The sequence below is a fragment of the Kogia breviceps genome, chromosome 9 (assembly GCF_026419965.1).
Source record: "Kogia breviceps isolate mKogBre1 chromosome 9, mKogBre1 haplotype 1, whole genome shotgun sequence".
Taxonomy (NCBI): domain Eukaryota; kingdom Metazoa; phylum Chordata; class Mammalia; order Artiodactyla; family Physeteridae; genus Kogia; species Kogia breviceps.
This window is the reverse complement of record NC_081318.1, coordinates 62,027,867-62,049,857: the sequence shown is the minus strand read 5'-3', so window position 1 is coordinate 62,049,857 and position 21,991 is coordinate 62,027,867. Positions and strand designations below refer to the sequence as shown.

At 35.5% G+C, this 21,991-nt stretch overlaps 1 protein-coding gene across 1 annotated transcript in view; it reads right to left on the bottom strand.

Moving 5' to 3' along the window:
- GLCCI1 (glucocorticoid induced 1) overlaps positions 1 to 21,991 on the bottom strand; it is a 122,863-nt gene that overhangs the window by 70,827 nt on the left and 30,045 nt on the right. Inside the window, exon 2 of the mRNA XM_059074722.2 lies at positions 14,884 to 15,035. Within this exon, the coding sequence (XP_058930705.1) occupies positions 14,884 to 15,035 (152 nt within the window). The remainder of the gene's footprint in view (positions 1 to 14,883; positions 15,036 to 21,991) is intronic.

Sequence of the window (21,991 nt, the reverse complement as noted above, 5' to 3'; positions counted from 1 at the left end):
ACAATTTTACTTTTTCAAAAGTGATATTTCCAAACACTTAAAAAAATACATTTAACAATTGCACTGGATTATAGCTGCCTCAGTATTATCCAACAAATTACTTTTTATTGTTTTTTAATAGCTTTTAATGTTTCCTTAATCTCTCACACCTGACAGAAAATCAGAAACATAGGTGACTACTAGATATCTATCAAAAATGTTTCCATACCATTCTGAAGTCATAAAAACCAGTAGTGTTGGGCTTCCGTGGTGGCGCAGTGGTTGAGAATCCGCCTGCCGATGCAGGGGACACGGGTTCGTGCCCCGGTCCGGGAAGATCCCACATGCCGCCGAGCGGCTGGGTCCGTGAGCCATGGCCGCTGAGCCTGCGCGTCCGGAGCCTGTGCTCCGCAACGGGAGAGGCCACAACAGTGAGAGGCCCGCATATCACACACACACAAAAAAAACCCAGTAGTGTTCAACTGATGATAGCATAAATATCATCAATGGGATACCTAAGCAATGAGAAAGGGAGTAGGAGTTTCTGTATCAATGTAAGTCCACTGTCCCATACTTGGACCCATAAATCTAAAGTACCATTTCTTTCTTGTAAGAATTTACAGTGGAAAACAATAGCTACTTCTGACTGAATGAACCCTGACCCACCAGAAATTGACCGTGTTTCAGGGCCCTATCATGCCCTGGAGTTAGCTGCATCATTTCTATGCCATTTCTTACCAATCCAGATTTAATGTTCATAATTGCATAATCAATTATTGATACCAGTAATACTGTCCACTCAATTCAGTATTATATTTAAACCTGCTGACAGTAAAATACTATAGACTCCAATACAAAACAGGTAACATTTTTCAACATCTACTATGTCCTATTTACTGTGCTAGAAGCTTAACAGGGATTATTTTATGTGATCCTCATTTTAATAGGTACTAGTGTTATCTCCCAAAAGCTTTAAGAATTTCAACAGCACAAAAAAGCTGTTTTCACTTGATTTATACTAATGTTTCCTACCAATATGATGTACTCTATGCCAATCAAAATTTATACCAAGTTATTGACAACTTGAAAGGCATACTGCTTTCTCATACTGCACCCACCCTTAACTATCATCTGATTCTATCTGACTCTTAAATTCTTAAAGCTTAACGTCTCTATTAAATGTCTTTCTAAATAAATGCTGTTTATTATTATCACAGGATTTTTGATAGAAAATTGATGGATTTTAAGATATAAAAGGTTGAGAACCAATGTACCAGACAACAAAGGTCAAGAAGACAGAGTGAGAGGGTTGTTCCAAATAAATACAACCTATTTCACAACTTTACCTAGAGCTAGTTTAGGGGTAAAGGTGAGGTAAGAGATAAAGGAAAACAGGCTGTTTTTGTTACCTATAAAATATTTCTGGTAATGGGAAGAAAACTGGGTATATGGGCAACAGGAGTATGGAGAAGGCTCTTTGCTATTTACCTTCTACTTTTGATTTAAATCAATACATTAACTATTAAAAACTAATACATAGAATTTTGAGTTTCTGCTAGTTTTAAAGACAATATTTGAAACTGATGAGTAAAACAGTAAATATTTTAGCTATGGATTTACATTTTTCATCAGTACAGCTGAGTATATTCCCTTGGCAACCAAAAATATTACTCCCTAAACTAGGAACATGACTACTATCATGTGGATTGTTCAACTCTAGAATTATACAATCCTGCCTTTAATTAGGTAATGGCTGAAAAAAAAAGTAAAGGCGATCCTGTACAAGATAGAATCTTTATAAACTTACTCAAGCACCAGTTGGAGACCAGCTCCATAAAAATAACAATTTAGGTCCCTGGAATGCAATCTAGGAGGCCAAGATGACCAAATCTTTAGACTTGCTTTCATTTCAAGAAAAGCTTCCCACCACCGTCCAAAATTGTTCCAGCAACTACCACTTCTTAAACTTTAACAGCAAGCTCTTCAACAAGGGCACAGGAAACCCAAACAGCTGTATCAAGAATGACTTTTGGTCAGGAAATGAGTTTCTGATCAGAGTGGTAAAACTGGAAGTTCTCTTTTATACCTATTACTAATTTGAGATATACCATTTACTCCTTTGATGAAAGTCCTCCCCAGCCAAGCTCCTTTCATGAAGGGAAGAAAATAGAGTATTTAAATGTGTAATTTCAATAGCAAAGAATTTATATATTTTAGTTTGGAGTTGTTAATTTTATTGAATGTTGGCTAAAGTCAAACGCTAAGTACTTATTCCAGATCTGTTTCTTATATATAAAAAAGATTTCTAGGGAAAAATGCTGGCATAGAGATAGGATCAAAAAACTCCATACACTCAAACTTAATGAAATGAAGAAAAATAAAAGGTTACTTTATGTACTTGTTGGCATGTTTAAATATTTCATACTGTAAAATTTGAAAATTAATTTAAAACAATAAAATATCAAAGAAAAATATCATCTGGAGAAAAGAAAGCAGAAGTATACAGAATTTCATTTTAAAATCTAACCATTCCATTGCTTACGCTTCAAAAAATACAAGAGGTAAATGAAAAGTTCTGAAATTTTTCTCTGATACCATTCATCTTCAGAGAAGATAAATGAGGGGGATAGACAAGCAGTCAAAGTGGAAGGACTCATATAGAGTAAAAGCTACTCTCACCTCAACTGGCCATCAGAAATTTTTTAAAAACTGTCAGGTTTACCATGTCATTTTTCCCTAACAAGGAGAAGTATGGCAGATGACTCAAAAATACATATAAATGGCTCAAAGCTAATTATTTCCAGCAATAAACAAGATTTATCAGAACAGAATGACAAAAGACAAAAACACTAAGAAGTAAAAATCACGGGAAACAGGTGGGAAGAAAGAAGGAAGAAATTTCTATTTGAAGTTCCCCTTCTCAGCTGTGAATTAAGAGTGCCATGGCCAATACCCAGATGTCCATCTATCTTTAACCCTCTGCTAGTAAATGTAAATAATTAATAGTAAGTACTTATTGACAATGTTTCAGTCAATATTCTTAGCATTTCAAATGCATTACCCCAATTTAACCCTTACAACAATCCTATGAGGTATAATATCCCCTTAACAAATGAGGAAACTGAGGCAAAGAGGTAATTTGCCCAAAATTACAAAGCTAAAAAATGCTGGAGCCAAGATTCAAAACCAAGCCATCTGATTCAAAACCAGAGCTCTTGGCCAATGAAAAGAAAAGAGAGTTTACAATATTAATTTATATCATGAAAAGGTTCGGTTCAGGGAAAAAAATATTAAGACATTGAGCATTCTGTAACAATAAACAATATCAACATAAGAAAGACATAATGAACATACATCTTTAAAACATCTGTATTATCATCAAAATGTAAGGCAAACGACCACTAGACACAGAAAACAACAGAAATTTTAACTCAAGAACATCCAGCTCATGACAGAACTGACAGACATAAATAAAGTGGCCTATATGGAAACTGAATAATATAATTAATAATAAGGCTGAATTAATACGTAATGAAGTCTTTATCTAAAAGTAAAGACTGTACCTCATTTTCAAATACACAGAATTAAGAAAAGAACAAATCAAAGGATACAACGAAAATTTCAATGAAGTTTCCAAAAACCTATTAGTCTATACTATAATGCAATAAAACTAGAAATGAAAGTTTTACTAGGAAAAGAAACTTTAACCATTTAGCAGTTAAAAACAAAACAAAATACTCTCGTATGCTAAACAGGATATCAAAACTGAAATTGAATATCTTGAAAATACAAATAATGGAAACATATATTAGCCAAAGTTGAGGTCAGAAGATAAATCTTGGCATAAAACACTTACTAAACAGTAAATATCACAAATACAAAATTAAGCATTCATCTTCAGAATCCAGAAAAAGAACAATACACATGCCAGGAAGGCAGAAGGCAAAGACAGAGCAAAGTCAGAGGGCAATGAACTAGAAAAAAAAACAGTAGAATTAATTCAACACCTTAAAAAATTTTAATATACTATATAACCTAATAAGTTTAATCACTCAAACACAAATATACAATATTAAAAATAAGAATAGAGGGCTTCCCTGGTGGCACAGTGGTTAAGAATCCTCCTGCCAATGCAGGGAACACAGATTCAGGCACTGGTCCGGGAAGATCCCACATGCCATGGAACAACTAAGCCCGTGTGCCACAACTACTGAGCCTGCGCTCTAGAGCCCATGAGCCACAACTGCTAAGCCCGTGTGCCACAACTAATGAAGCCCGCGTGCCTAGAGCCCATGCTCTGCAACAAGAGAAGCCACCGTAATGAGGAGCCCGCGCACTGCAACGAAGAGTAGCCCCCACTCGCCACAACTAGAGAAAGGCCACACACAGCAAAGAAGACCCAACACAGACAAAAATAAATAAATTAAAATAAAATAAATAAATAAAAACGAGAATAGAAAAACAACTGCAGATATACAAAAACTTAAAAGAATTATAGAAGAGTACTTTGTGAAACTCTATGAAAATACACTTGAAAATTTGGATGAAGTGGATTATATTCTAGGAAACAAAAAACTGAACAAAAGAAATAGAAATCAAAAAACACCAAGAGCCATGGAATAAACTGAGATTTACTAAAGAGCTATAATCCAAAATCATACTAGTCATCTTCATAGGGAAAATTCTTTCAGACCGAAGTAACAGATAATAGAGATGATATTTACACCATGCCAGAGCAGAGGAAGGAAATCTTGCAAAATCTTTTTATGAAGCAAATATAACACAGAAATCTAAGGAGTACATTATGAGAAAGAAAAAATTTCAGACCTCATTTCTGAATATTGAAACAAATATAAGTTTTAAACACTGCAACTGCCACTGTATATTTTAAAAAAGAACTCCATAAATGAATAGTATTCATTCCAAAAATGTAATTATGACCAATTATTAAGTAATCTATTAAAAATTCACCAAATTATAGGTTATGAGTCAAAACAACCTTCATTTCAAAGATGAAATGGCATTTCAAACATAATGAATTACTCTTCATTAAAAAAAAATTGGTAAAATATGCACATATGCCTGATGCTACCCTTGTCAGAGTGAACACACTACCTTTTTTTAAATTGAGGTATAACTGACATACAACATTATATTAGTTTTGGGTATACCAACATAATTCAGTATTTGTATATACTGCTAAATGATCACCACAGTAAGTCTACTGATCATCTGTCACCATACATACTTACAGAAAGTTTTTTCCTTGTGATGAGAACTTTTAAGATTTTCCTTCTTAGCAACTTTTGAATATGCAATACAATATTATCAAGTATAGGTGCCATGCTGTACATTACATCCCCACAACTTTAGTACTGGAAGTTTGTACTTTTTGACTCCCTTCACCCATTTCAACTACTCTCAACCCCCCTCCATCCCTGGAAACCACCAATCTGTTTTCTGCATCTATGAGACAGTGGGTTTGTTGTTTTGTTTTAGATTCCACATGTAAGTGATATAATACCGTATTTTTTATCTGACTTATTTCACTTAGCATAATACCCTCAAAGTCCATCCATGTTGTCACAGATGGCAAGATTTCCTCCTTTTTTATGGTTGAATAATATTTTTTATCTATTCATTCTTTTGATCCATTCATGCATCAGTGGACACTTAGGCTGTACCCCTATCTTGGTTATTTCAAATTCCACAATGAACATGAGAGTATGTGTATCTTTTTGAGCTACTATTTTCATTTCTTTTGGATAGACGCTCAGAAGTGGAACTGCTAAATCATATGGTAGTTCTATTTTAAACTTTTTGAGGAACCACCATACTGTTTTCTGTAGTAGCTGCACCAATTTACATTCCCACAAACAGTGCACATCCTCACCAATACTTGTTACCTCTTGTGCTTTTGATAAAAGCCTTTCTACAGGTATGAGGTGATAGCTCATTGTGGTTTTGATTTGCATTTCCCTGATGATTGTTGATGTTGAACACATTTTCATGTTTCTGTTAGCCATCTGTACATCTTTGGAAGAATGTCTATTCAGATCCTCTGCCTGTTTTTTTAATTAGATAGTTTGGTTTTTTTGCTGTTGAGTTCTATGAGTTCTTTATGTATCTTGTATATAAACCCCTTATAGGATATATAATCTGCAAGTAGTTTTTTCACATTTAGTAGGTTACCTTACATTTTGTCAATGGTTTCCTTTCATGTGCAGAAGCTTTTTAGTTTGATGTGTTCCACCTGTTTATTTTTTCTCTTCTTGTTTTTGCTTTAAGGTTCAAATGAAAAAATCATCACCCAGACTCATGTCAAGGAGTCTTCCCGCCTATGTTTTCTTTTAGGATTTCAATGGCTTCAGATCTTACATTCAAGTCCTTTTTTTTTTTTTTTCCCCTTTTTGGAATATCACCAATCATTGGTTCTTTTATTTTCTTGAACTAGTTGGTTGATGTTGAATCAAATACATAGAGGGAAAAAACGCCAAGCCATGCTTCTGAAAAATGGGTCTTACATTGTTTTTTTTAAACTGAAGTACAGTTGATTTATAATATTGCATTATTTTCAGGTGTACAGCAAAGTGATTCATAAATACATATATATATTCTTTTTCAGATTCTTTTCCATTATAGGTTATTACAAGATACTGAATATAGTTCCCTGTGCTATACAGTAAGACTTTGTTGTTTATCTATTTTATATATGTACATATATATATATATATATATATAGTAGTTTGTATCTGCTAATCCCAAACTCCTAATTTATCCCTCCCCCTTTCCTCTTTTGTAATCATAAGTTTGCTTTCAGTGTCTTTGAGTCAGTTTCTGTTTTGTAAATAAGTTCATTTGTATCATTTTTTAGATTCCACATAAGTGATATCATAATATTTGTCTTTCACTGTCAGGCTTACTTTACTTAGTATGATAATTTCTACGTATATCCCATGTTGCTGCAAATGGCAATATTTCATTCTTCCTTATGGCTAAGTAATATTCCATTATATAATATATACCACATCTTCTGCATCCATTCATCTGTTGATGTACACTTAGGTTGCTTCCATGTCTTGACTATTGTAAATAGTGCTGCTATGAACATTGGGGTACATGTATCTTTTCGAGTTACAGTTTTTGTCTTTTCTGGATATATACCCAGGAGTGGGATTGCTGGATCATATGGTAGCTCTATTTTTAGTTTTTTAAGGAACTCCATACTATTCTCCATAATGGCTGTACCAATTTACATTCCACCAACAGTGTAGGAGGGTTCCCTTTTCTCCACACCCTCTCCAGCATTTATTATTTGTAGACTTTCTGATGATGGCCATTCTGACTGGTGTGAGGTGATACTTCATCATAATTTTGATTTGCATTTCTCTAATAATTAGGCATGTTGAGCATCTTTTCATGTGCCTGTTGGCCATCTGTATGTCTTCTTTGGAGAAATGTCTATTTAGGTCTTCTGCCCATTTTTTGATTGGGTTGTTTGTTGTTTTGTTATTGAGTTGTATGAGTGTCTGTATATTTTGGAAATTAAGCCTCTGTTGGTCACATCATTTGCAAATATTTTCTCCCATTCCATAGGTTGTCTTTTCATTTTCTTTATTGCTTCTTTTGCTGTGCAAAGCTTTTAAGTTTCATTAGGTCCCATTTGTTTATTTTTGCTTTTATTTCTTTTGCCTTGAGAGAGACTGACCCAAGAAAACACTGGCATGACTTATGTCAGAGAATGTTTTGCCTATATTCTCTTCTAGGAGTTTTATGGTGTCACATCTTATATTTAAGTGTTTAAACCATTTCAAATTTTTTTGTGTGTATGATGTGAGGGAGTGTTCCAACTTCACTGATTTACATGTGGCTGTCCAAGTTTTCCAGCACCACTTGCTGAAGAGACTGTCTTTTCTCCATTGTATATTCTTGCCTCCTTTGTCAAAGATATAACTGACCGTAGGTATGTGGGTTTATTTTTGGGCTCTCTATTCTGTTCTCTATTGATTCATATGCCTGTTTGTGTGCCAGTACCAAACTTTTTTGATTACTGTAGCACTGCAGTATTGTGTGAAGTCTGGGAAGGTTATGCCTACACCTTTGTTCTTTTTCCTCAGGATTGCTTTGGCAATTCTGGGTCCTTTGCGGTTCCATATAAATTTTCGTATTATTTGTTGTAATTCTGTGAAAAATGTCATGGGTAATATGACAGGGATCACATTAAATCTGTAGATTGCTCTGGGTAGTATGGACATTTTAATGATATTAATTCTTCCAATCCAAGAGCCTGGGATACCTTTCCATTTCTTTGAATCACCTTCAGTTTCCTTAATCAATGTTTTATAGTTCTCAGCACATAAGTCTTTCACCTCCTTGGTCAGGTTTATTCCTAGGTATTTTTTTTCTTTTTTGGATGCGATCTTAAATGGGATATTTCTTTTACTTTCCCTTTCTGATATTTCATTATTAATGTAAAGGAATGCAACGGATTTCTGTATGTTAATATTGTACCCTGCTACCCTGCTTATTTGGTTTATCAGTTCTAATAGTTTTTGTGTGGAGTCTTTAGGGTTTTCTACATAAAGTATCATGTCATTTGCATATAATGACAATTTTACCTCTTCCCTTCCAATCTGGATACTTTTTATTTCTTTTTCTTGTCTGACTGGTGTGGCCAGGACTTCTGATACTGCATTGAATAGAAGTGGTGGCAGTGGGCATCCTTGTCTTGTGCCAGATTTTAGAGGGAAGGCTTTCAGCTTTTCACTGTTGAGTATTATATTGGCTGTGGGTTTGTCATAAATAGCTTTTATTATGTTGAGATATATTCCCCCTATACCCTCTTTGGTGAGTTTTTTTTTTTTTTTTTACCATGAATGAATGTTGAATTTTATCAAATGCGTTTTCAGCATCCATTGAGATGAACATGTGATTTCTGTCTTCTCTCTTGTTGATGTGGTCTTATCACGATGATTTGCATATGTTGAACATCCTTAATCCGTTTTGAGTTAATTTTTGTGTATGGTGTAAGACAGTGGCTCAGTTTCATTCTTTTGCATGTGGTTGTCCAGTGTTCCCAACACCATTTATTGAAGAGACTATCCTCTTCCCATTGTATATTCTTGGCTCCTTTGTCATAAATTAATTGACCATATATACGTGGGTTTATTTCTGGGCTCTCTATTCTGTTCCATTGATCTATGTGTCTGTTTTTATGCCTATATGGTTTTGATTACTACAGCTTTGTAACATAATTTCAGATCAGGGAGTACGATGCCTCCAGCTTTGTTCTTTCTCAAGATTGCTTTGGCTATGGGTCTTCTGTGGTTCCATACAAATTTCAGAATTGTGTGAGTTCTGTGAAAATGCCATTGGAATTTTGATAGGGATTGCACTGAATCTGTAGATTGCTTTGAATAGTATGGACATTTTAACAATATTAATACTTCCAATCCATGAGCATGAAATATCTTTCCACTTATTTGTTTCTTTAATTTATTTCATCAGTGTCTTATAGTCTTCAGCATATTGGTCTTTCACGTTCTTGGTTAAATTTATTCCTAGATATTATTATTTTTGATGCAACTGTAAATGAATTGTTGTCTTAATTTCTCTGATAGTTTGATATTAGTGTATAGAAGTACAACAGATTTCTGTATCTTTATTTTGTATCATGCAACTTTACCAAATTCATTTATTAATTCTAACAGTTTTCTGGTGGAGTCTTTAGGGTTTTCTCTAAATAGTAATTATCATTTGCAAATAGTGACAGTTTTATTTCTTCCTTTCCAATTTGGATGCCTTTTATTTATTTTTCCTCCCTAATTGCTCTGGGTGAGACTTCCAATACTATGTCAAATAAAAGTGGCAAGATTCGGCATCCCTGTCTAGTTCCTGATCTTAGAGGAAATGCTTTCAATTTTTCATCATTGAATATGATGTTAGCTGTGGTCTTATCATATACGGCCTATATTATGTTGAGGTATGTTCTCCTTATACACACTTTGTTGAGAGATGTTGAATTTTGTCAAATGCTTTTTCTGCATCTATTGAGATGATTATATAATTTTTATCCTTCATTTTGCTAATGTAGTGTACCATAATGACTGATTTGCAGATGTTGGACCATCCTTGCATCCCTGGAATAAATCCCACTTGATCATGGTGTATGATCCTTTTAATGTATTGTTGAATTTGATTTGCTAATATTACACTGAGGATTTTTACATTGATGTTCATCAGGGATACTGGCCTATAATTTTCTTTCTTGTGGTGTTACTTGTCTAGTTTTAGTGCACCAGTCTTTAAAGCTTCTTCCCAAAGCAAGTCTCATGGCCACACTTAACTTCAAGTGGGCAGAGAAGTATAATCTTATTATATGCCAAGGAGAGAGGATGAGAATATTTGTTAGCAGCTCTAATCATTACTATACCTGGGAAGTCAGAGGAAACACCTCTGATTATTACTCTATATTACTTTTATTGTTTGACCACTTTACAAAGAGCATATGTTACTTTATCATTTAAAAAAAAATTCACATGTAAATTTTATATCTGTCCATACATGAAGATTTATACTTTGGACTGTGGGGTGAAAACTGAGGAAATGCTACTGTCTGATTATAGTAACCTTAACTACAAGTTCAATTTTAAGTGTCGGTAATAAACTTGTTTAAAAAAGCTTGTATCAGCAGGGTTAATGTAATAAAGTAACATCAAATTCTACAAGTGGTTTTTAGTTTTTCTATTAAGCTACACAGATTAGTCTAATAAACTGGCAATTATCCATCTCCCCATTGGCCTCAAAAATGTGAAGCTGTCTCTTTTAGTCCTCAGAATAAATATGTGTATGTGCAACCTGGGTATTATTAACTACAGTTTGTAAAAAAGGAAACTGAAGTGTGAGACACATAACAGTTAATTCAATGGGCCATGATTTCCCCCCCAACATTTTATTTTAAAAATTCAAACAAATAGAATAGTTGAAAAAACTTCTCAGTGCATATTCAGAAATCCAACACTTAGAATCTATATTTAACATTTTGCTACTTTTGCTTCATCACATATATATTCATCTATCTATCATCTATTGATCTTATTTTTTATTCATTTCAAAGTAAGTTGCAGACAGCAGTATCCTTCACCTCTAAACATCTTTATTAGATTTCAATATTTATATTCTATATTTTAAAAGTTAAGTTATATATTAGAATGCACAAGTGTATACTTGCATAAGTTCTAATAAATACATCCACCCATGTAACCAAAATCTCTATCAAGATATACAACAGTTCCATTATCCCAGAAAGTTCCCTCACTTTGGGCCTTGATTTGAACACAAGATCTGTCTCTAAAGTCCATAGTCTTTCCCACAACACTATGCTAATTCTTTTAAAAAGGCCCAATGTATAAATACATTAAACAATAAGAATTCTATTTCTAACCCTCAATAATTAAGGTAGCTGAAATATGGAAATATGAAAGGTAGAAAATACTAGAGATTCCCTCCACTAAAGCCAGACAGCCTAGGTATTTAATATCTGTAGCACAATGACTGTACCACTTTCTGTTTACTAATTTCCACTGAATAAATAAAAATATCTACTTCCTTCCCCAAGAGTTAAAGAATTAATCACGAAGGTATGGACATGACAATAACAACCATCTCATATGTTCATCTCTTATACCTTCAATTAAACTAATAATGCTTCAGGGCAAGACCATTTCTTAGGCTTGTAAGGCAAGCACTAGGTCAAGTGCTATAAACTTTAGTGATTACTATGAGAGGCAGTGAGGAACTGAGAAAACACAAAACCTTTGGACTCAGCCAAATCTGGATTCAGATCTCTTCATATCTATTTAGCTATATAACCATGTACAAGTTAAACTTCTCTAAGCCTCAGTATACCATATGTAAAATGAGGCCTATATTTGGCCTTCCTGTGAATATCAGGTTTCTCAAATAGACGATCTACATGCAGACCCAGGCAAGAGAAGCCCCTACTCTAGACTTCAGGCTTTTGGGGGAATTTTATGTAACAGTTTGTTAATTTAACTTAGTATGTATATGATATGTAGGTCTACATTTATATTTTCTCCAGATCCTGCAGATGTTACAAATGGGCCTGTCTGTATCTACTACTAATAACGTAATGTGTATTGCCATATTCACTTTCAAATATTACCCTATTTAGTCATACAACATTATCATGAGTTAGGTTTCATTAATCCCATTGTGCAGATAAAGAAACAGATGTGGTTAAGAAACCTACCCAGTGCCCTTATCTTCTATCACCATATCATTCTCTTCTTAACTCCCAAATATCTGAGCTTCCTTCTCTAACATATTATTAATATTTCACTCTCCAAGACAATATGCCCCTAATCCCTAAATCTAGTCCCTATTTTCCATGACCTCTCGGTAGCACCTGATACTGTTAATAATTTTTCCTTTCTTAAAACAACTTTCCCTTTGGTTTCTAAGGCTAGACTATTTCATTTCTTCTCTTAGCTTTTGCTCTTTTTCTGTCCCCTCTTGTTAGAGTTTTGGTGAAGAATGAATAAGATAATGTTTTTGGAGAGTGTCAGCATAAAGCATATATTCAATAAAAGGTAGGGTTTCTTTTTAACCTAAAAAGAATAGCTACCTTTTTTTTTTTTTTTTTTTTGTGGTATGCGGGCCTCTCACTGCTGTGGCCTCTCCCGTTGCGGAGCACAGGCTCCGGACGCGCAGGCCCAGCGGCCATGGCTCACGGGCTTAGTTGCTCCGCGGCATGTGGGATCTTCCCGGACCAGGGCACGAACCCGTGACCCCTGCATCGGCAGGCGGATTCTCAACCACTGCGCCACCAGGGAAGCCCAACTACCATTTTTAAGAATGGTGTCAAGTACTCTACTAGGTGATACACACATATGCACACACACTATTCCATTTATCCTAAAAGCACCATAAAATTGAAGTTCAGATTGGCTGACAAATTAACCTGTATTAGAAACCTGGCTCCAACAATTCCTAGGTTTATGATACTAAGTCACTTAACTTCCCTGAGCTTCTGCTTCCCCATCGTGTAATTTTATAATGTTCTTGTGAGAATTAAATGAAACACAGGATATAAAAACACAAAGTACATGGTACACAGTCAGTAAATGTTAAACTCCTTTCTCTTCTTGTTGCTACCAGGTGAATACATTAATTTTTTATCCTTCCCTTGTGTGCATTTCTAAAAACTAAGTCCTTGATCTCTTGACCTTCTTTCTTTATACTCTACCTATACTCTGTCGCACTTGTGAGTCCAACTCCTCCAGAAAGATAGTTTTGAATTATCTGGGACCATTTCTAAGTGTGCAGACCCACATCTCTAAGTTTTGCTAGTTCTTTCTACTTGAGAATCCTACTGCCTACACCATATCAAACTGCTCCTTTCCCTCATAAAGAATGGAAAGCAAAAGACTGGGAGTGGGTGACATAAAATATTACACAGACCAAATTGATAGGATGCATGATAAAGAAGCTAATTTTATGGTTTCAGGCTTGCCTGACAAAATTACAAAACTGGAGAAGATTCTCATAGATCATGTCCCAAATTTTCTCCCCTTTTCCTCATTCTTCAGACATGAAACTCTAATCCTTCTATTTCCCTAACCCACAAAGCCAAAAATGTTCCCATTCCATTGAATTCCCTTACATTTAAATTCTCCATTCATCTAACACCTAATAATACTCTATCTTCTATTACCAATTTTCTTACATTTACATCTTATCTTCCTAACTATGCTGTAAGTTCTTTAAGGCCAATAACCATTTCTTATACTTTTAGTATTCTTCATAATGCTAATTGCCTACTGCTGTAAAGATATGATCAAGAATTCAGAAATTATAAATTAAGATGCTTTCAGATCTTTTTCTGACATGGAAGGAAAACTTTTCAAGTCAAAAGCTCTGATCCACAAATAGAGAAGGTGTCACAAACAGGAAATTTTCTATTTCTCTCTCAAGGATTTTAGTTTTGGCTTTAAACAGAAAAAAAAATCCTTTAACATATATTTCCTTAGCCATGTGTTAATACTTTATAAATTATTTCCAGGAACTGTGCAAGCTTTTCTTCAAAAACTACTTATACCAGAATACCTTGGAGATACTGCAGGTTCGGTTCCAGACCACCACAATAAAGCAAATATCGCAATAAAGAGTCACACAAATTTTTGGTTTCCCAGTGCATATAAAATTTACATTTATACTGTATTCTATTAAAGTGTTCAATGGCATTACATCCTAAAAAAATATATACATACGTTAATTAAAAATACTTTATTGCTAAAAAATGCTAATCATCATCTGAGCCTTCAGCAAGTCATAATCTTTTTACAATAGTAACAACAAAGATCACTGATGACGGATCACCATAACAAATATAATAATAATGAAAAAGTCTGAAATATTTAAAGAATTGCCAAAATGTGACAGAGAGACATAAAGTGAGCAAATGCTGTTGGAAAAAAGATGCCAAAAGACTTGCTCCATGCAAGATTGCCAAAAACCTTCAATTTGTAAAAAAACACAGTATCTGAGAAGCATAGTAAAGCAAAGCACAGTAAAACAAGATATGCCTGTATTTTCTAATATAGTTACTAGTCATTAATTTCTGTAGGAAAATAATTCCTAAAACTATAAGTCTCAAAAACCACACAATGTAGACTGATGTGCTATTTATTAAAAATTAAATAATTTTAAAACTTTCAAAACCGAGATGATAAAAATACTTAGTCTAAAGTTTATTAAAAGAAATGGCTTTCTTCTATGGTTGAATATATTTAATAACTGGGAAAACTTGATTAATTTTCTTTACTGTGATCAAAATAGAAGAACTGCAGGATAATAAAACTGATTTTGATTTGCTTATTTTACCTGAGTAGCTTTATCTTTCATGCATGAAGGGTAATGAACATGAGGATCTCGTGGCCACTGTCCTGTGAGATAAGGTCCTGTTATCGTATCCAAAGAAGAGGTTCGCCTTATTGTACCAGAGGTTCGAACTTGATGAGATTTTGGCCTGTCCACTATAAAAAAGTGAAAAAAAAAAGATTAGATTAGTCACTAATGAATAAAGTAAAACTTAAAATTATTTAACCTTCATAGTTTGTAAAATATCACTCTGTTAATTTTCCCTACGATATATATTTACCCTAATAGTTCTCCTGCATGATGTGATGAAATTTATAGACCCTCTCCCAAAGGAAAATACATTCACATATTAAATTTTGCATACACTTCCAGGGCTGTCAAATCCTACAAAGCCCATCCATTTTAGAGACCTATTCTAAAACCTGTATATCATCTCCACTGCCATTACTTTAATTAAGACTTCATCATGTCTCAACTGCCAGTTTCCTAAATGCTATCTCTGCATCCACCCTAACTAAATCTTACAGTGCCACTTCCCTCCACTGCTTAAAAAAATTTCCATGGTTATTCACTGTCTTTAACTTAAAGCCCATTATTTTTCACAATTCAGCTCCCATATACATCAATACTTGATGTCTTGCTACTCCTCCATAAACCCATGTTAACTACTAAATGCCATACAAACTAACTGCAATTTCCCAAATGTAAAACACTCACTTCTCTGCCTCTATACTTTCTATTATCTCCTGCACCTAAAATGTTCTCCTTCCCTGTTCACTTGACAAAAACTTATCTTCAGGATCAGCTCAGGTGTCACACTGCCTCTGTGAAACCTTTCCCAATGCCCTTCTTTTCTCCATCTCTGTCCTTTTTAAAGATATATGCACTCTCTTCTGCTTGCGTGGAGCCCTAAATTTGTCTTTCTTCCCCAACTAGAGCATAAGTTTGGTCCCTACAGATTGAGAAGAAGTTGATGCTCAATACTTATGAATGAATTTATTCACAGCTACACAAAAATAACATGTATAAAGAATCTTATATTTTAATTCAGCTTCCTCATTTATGGATGAAGAATTTGAAGCCCAGAGGGATAAAATTAAATTGTCCAGTGAAACAGAACTGCTAACAGTGATAGAGGTAAAAAGGAACCAAGATCTCCAGACATTCTACACAGTTCAATCAATCTACTATAATAATCTACTTCTCCTCTCCATATAGGTACCATAGGTACCTCTGCTGAAAATTAAAATGATCATACTGAACTCTGTAGTTTCTTTACAAAGAAACTATAAAGAATTTTTCATATATGCATCTCAAATAAGTTAATACTAATGTGCATTGAATAATAAAATCCAGTGGATTACAAGTACCAAGGCTCAGTCTTACTCAGTTATATCTCACACATCAAACAAAATGTCTTGCACATTACAGAGGGCCAAGAAACATTTGTTATTGAATACTGTCCTTTAACTATCCTTCTGAAACCAAAATACAAAATTGGGTTTTTTTAATCAGAAAACAAAAGAAAATGCAGCATACTGTGAACTATCATATTATTTACATACAGTCGTCCTCAGTTCTGTGGGGGACTGGTTCTAGGACCCTCACGGATACCAGAATCTGAGGAAGCCCTTACATTTGGCCATCTACCTCTCCAGGTTCCAAATCCTTGGACACAGAGGGCTGAAGGGCCAATTTTATCTTACAATTGAAGTTCTGATTTCTTCTTTGACCCAAGAGTGTTAGAGAAGATCTGAAAGTTACAAAATTTCCTCCCTATCTTTATTACTTAGCTCTAATTTTATTTTGCCATAGGCAGAGAGTCAGGACAATCTATTTCTACTCTTTGGAATCACCTGAATTTTTACTTGTGACCAAAAATCATGGTCAATTTTTATAAATATTTCATGAGTCATGGAGAACATATATTTTCTGTTTTCAGAATACAGTTATTTTTCTTGTACATCAGCTGAAATAAAAATATAGAATATAGTAATAAAATTATTAATAATAATAAAATTATTAGCTTTATCTGTCACAGCTTTATCTGTGACTTAGAGAACTACTCTAAAATTTCTAAACTACTCTTGAAATATAACAAGTCTCTTTATCTTTTGCAATTTTTATCATTTATCATTATCATTATCATTTTATCATTTAAATTTAGGTCTGGGGAATTCCATGGCAGTCCAGTGGTTAGGACTCTGCACTTCCACTACAGGGGGCATGGGTTCAATCCCTGGTCATCAGGGAACTAAGATCCCGCAAGCTGTGCCGTGTGGCCAAAAACAAGAAACAAACAAAAAAAAGTTTATAGAAATTTAGTTCTGTATAATTTGGTTACATATTGATTCATGACATCATTATTATAGCTTATATGCTTCACCATTGTAGTCTGTTCCATTTATTACTTTTAAGCTCTGTCATATTGAACATTATCACCCCTTTATGCTTTCTTTCTATTATAATGTATCTGGTTTGCCTATTCTTTTATTTTCAATTTCTTTCAATCATGTTGTTTAGGTGCGACTCGTATACTGTATGTAATTAGGCTTTTTGAAAAAACTTTAGAGTATGTTTTCTTCTTATAAAAGGTATGTTCATCCCACTTATATTTATTGTTACAACAAACTTGATTAAACCTGTCACATAACTTTTTTCTTCCTCTTATAATGCTTCCTTGCTACTTGTTTTCTATGTTTTACTGTTTACTTCTTCTCCTCCTTCTTACCTTTTCCCCTACCATAGGTAATTTAGAAGATATGCAGATTGTTTTAAGTTCTATTACTAGGAGTTACTTCTATTAATTCTTTTAAATATTTTTTCTGGCTATAAAAGCAATATGCACAAATTTCAGCAACTTTAGGAAACACGGAAAATTAACATGTCTCTCATAATCTGATTTATAATAATCTGTTTAAAACTTTTTAAAGTTACTTTATATTCCCTCCAAGAAAAAAAAGACAAAAACAGTTTATTCCTTGAAAAAGAACATTTATAGCAATAAAAAGGGCCTACATAAAGGTCAGCCACAACCAGAAAACGAAAAGCCACTATATGTGAAAAACTTGTGCCTGAACTTTAAATTGTTCCAAACTATTATGAAAGTTGTATGTAGTCTACTTATAGTTATTAAAACCCCTGTTAACCTGGTGAACAATAGGGATCATTTTTATGTTTTATAATAAGTATATAAAGAATCTATAAACAAATCCCTTGATACATATAATATTCTACTCTATACTTTTTTATTATATTGTTAATCACTGGACCTTTGTCTATCACTTTCAAAGGATCCCATTTCTCCCCTTAGTGTCCATTCTCTCTGATTAGCTACTGTCAGAACTGTGGTCTTCAAGTTATTTTGACTGAGTACTCCTAATAGTAAATATCTAAGTATGCAGCAATATGTGCAGTTATTTACTGATAAATGAGGTATATATTATATTACTAACATGTTATATATAGTGTAAACCTAAGTAGAAATTTACACGATATAAAAAATAAAAATATGTATGAAAAAAAAAGGAAGTTACATTTTCTTCCTGTATCTCATAAATGCGTTGCCTTACTTCAGTGTGAAGACCACTGGGATAAGGGAATTTAAATTGGGTGCTCCCAAGTCCCAAGGACCAGTGGTGGCCATCAACTTGGACTCTGAAAACCTAGGCTCCAACATTTGGTATAGAAACACTCACCTTGTGCTGAGTATCAGAGGGGGACATTCTTACCAATGAGAGAGCCAAGAAACAGACTTGGCAACCTTTTTCTGGGACAGCATGGACTGGCACTTCTGGTGTCATTAAATTCATGAGTTTTCTTGTATTGTCCCTTAACCAAAAGGAACTTTTGTACTTTTGAATGTTGTATAAATGTGTTATATTGGGTGAGAGCCTGAGGTTTTTGAACTGGAAACTTCCTGAAATTTATATCTCCATGCGGTTACCATAAACATAATGTAATAAAAGGGAAAGATATGAATTAGGTGCTAAATTCAATCTACAGATTGGCCAGTTAGCTCTAATTCTGTGATATAATGCTATTGCTTAATTGTGTTAAGAATGTGTAAACAAGCATCACACATTACCCATACCAAAAAAACCAAAAACAGTCTGCCTTAAATAGAAAGAATAAGGTAGGACAACATGGTATCGATATCCTGTTATAAAATTCGCTCTACGAGTCATGATTTTTTAAAAAATTATAGTATATGAAGTAATATACTTGAAAGGTTATATTTCAAACATATGCTTTAAAAGATTCTCACCATTGCTCACACAACGAAAATTTCAAAGATATGTAGTTAGTAATTTCCAAGTAAATTATTTGAAGGGTAAAAATTCAAACTAAGTTTAAAAATTGGCAAGGATAGTACTCTTCCAAGATATGATTAACCATAATAACCCCACTTAACCAAATATCAGTAGGGCCTTATTTACCAACAGATTCATCATAAGCAGTGTGATTCTATTTTAAGGTGACTTATTCCTATTATCCAAACTATTATGGCAATGAGTCAGATTTTAACTGCCTCAACATCTAAGCCTTGATTCTCCCAAATTTTTATTTATTTAATTTGCAGTATTATCACCTACCAATTCAGGTTTTACAATTTAGTGCAACAATAAAAATCAACACTGGTTTTGCATTATAGTAGTCCCTTCTTATCCTTAGTTTCACTTTCCACAGTCAACCATGGTCTGAAAATATTAAATGTAAAATTCCAGAAATAATTCATAAGTTTAAGATTGGGTGGCAGAGTCAAGACGGCAGACTAGGAGGACATGGAATTCACATCTCTGCACAACTAGGGCACCTACCAGGCACCGGTGAGGGACCACAGACACCTAAGGGGACGGGAGAAACCCCCAGCGACCAGGTAGGATGTGGGGCATGGGGGGAATGAGAGGGGGAGAAGAAGTGGAGGTGGGATGGGACTGGCACCCCTGAGGGGTGGCTGGGGTGAGGGGAAGGGATCCCACCCCCAAAGGGGGAAATTGGGGGACCACTGGGAGGGCAGAGGATCAAAAGAGAGCATGGCCAGGTCTCCCCTGCCCACTTGGGGCCCCTGGAGCCTGCTGAGATCCTGGTCCTGATCCTCTGACCACAAAGGTCCCCTCCAGCTGCAATGGGTCGTGAGGGAGTGGGACGGAGGGAAGGGAAAGCAAAAGTAAAGGCCAGACCTACAGGACTGGAACCCCTGAGGGGTGGCTGGGGGAGGGGAGGCATTACTACACCCAGCGGGACACACCCACGGTTAAGGATCCAGTAGGGACTGGGGAGACCACGGGGGAGATGGAGTGGGGGCGTGGAGGAATGGAAGGGAACACAGCCAGTGCTTTCCCTTGTTCACTTAGGCACCAGAGAGCCTGATGGGCTCCCGGGCCTAATTCTCTGCCCTCAGAGCCTCCCTCCTGCTGTGCAGAGCCCAAGCCCCACCCTATACCCCCACCCAGGGCCCTACCTCTATACTCAGAGAACCCCTCCAATGAGCTGGGCCTAAACCACACCCACACACCCTCACCCACGGCCTTACCTCCAAACCCCAGAACTCCATACTGTGAAGGCCCTCCTTTGGAGGTGCTGCCTCTCCCCTTCTGTAGGTCCTAAGTAGAGGCCCTGCCCGATGCTTGAACATCACCCACCCAGGCTCCGCCCCCAAGGCCTTTTCTGGCTGCATGAGTCCTGAGCCTAGGCCCTGCCCCATGCTCAAGTCACCCCCCACCAGCCTAGGTCCCTCCCCACTGTAACCCCTGCCCCTACCTAAGTTCCACCTCAGCCTAAACTCCATCCCCCATAGCCAAGGCTTTTGTGTTTTTTTTTCCTTTTTTCCTCTTTTAGATTGGGGTTCTGTTTTACCTTGTTGATTAATTGTTCTTCATTCATTTATATGTTTATTTTTTCTAATAAATCTTTTATTTTTCTAATTGTATTTTATTTTTTATACTTTGTTATTGTTCTGTTCATTTGGGCCTGTTTCCCCCACCTCCCTTTTTTCTTTTTCTTTTTCTGTTAAAGTTTTATTTTACCTTGTTGCAGCTGTTTCAATTATATTATTATTTTTCCTAATATATATATTTTTGTTCTTTTTGGTGTTTTTTTGCAGTATGCAGGCCTCTCACTGTTGTGGCCTCTCCCATTGCGGAGCACAGGCTCTGGACGCGCAGGCTCAGCGGCCATGGCTCATGGGCCCAGCCGCTCCACGGCATGTGGAATCTTCCCGGACCGGGGCACGAACCCGTGTCCCCTGCATCGGCAGGCGGATTCTCAACCACTGTGCCACCAGGGAAGCCCTGTTTTTTATCTTTCTAATTTTATTTTGTTTTTTATTCTTTGTTATTGTATTGCTCCTTTTCTTCTTCTTCTTCTGTTTTTTTTTTTTTGCCATGCCACAGCCTTAGGGGATCCGGATCCCAGGCCACAGGTTGGGCCTGAGCTCCTGTGATGGCAGCTCTGAGTCCAAACTGCTGGACTAACAGACTCTCAGACCCCAGGGAATATTAATCGTAGTGAGGCCTCCCAGAGGTCCTCATCTCAGCACCAAGACCTGGCTTTATCCAACTGCCTGCAAACTCCAGTGCTGGATGCCTCAGGCCAAACAATCAGTAAGACAGGAATACAGCCCCGCCCATCAAAAATAAAATGAAATGACAAAAAAATATGTTACAAATGAAGAAGCAAGGTAAAAACCTATAAGACCAAATAAATGAAGATGAAATAGGCAACCTACCTGAAAAAGAATTGAGTAATGATAGTAAAGACAATCCAAAATCTTGGAAATAGAATGGAGAAAATAAAAGAAACATTTAACAAGGATCTAGAAGAACTAAAGAGCAAACAAACAGTGATGAACAATACAATAACAGAAATTAAAAATACTCTAGAAGAAATCAATAGCAGAATAAATAAGGCAGAAGAATGGATAAGTGAGCTGGAAGATAAAATGGTGGAAATAACTGCCAGGGAGCAGAATAAAGAAAAAGGAATGAAAGAATTGAGGACAGTCTCAGAGACCCCTGGGGCAATATTAAACGCACCAATATTCGAATTATAGGGGTCCCAGGAGAAGAAGAGAAAAAGAAAGGGTTTGAGAAAATATTTGAAGAGATTA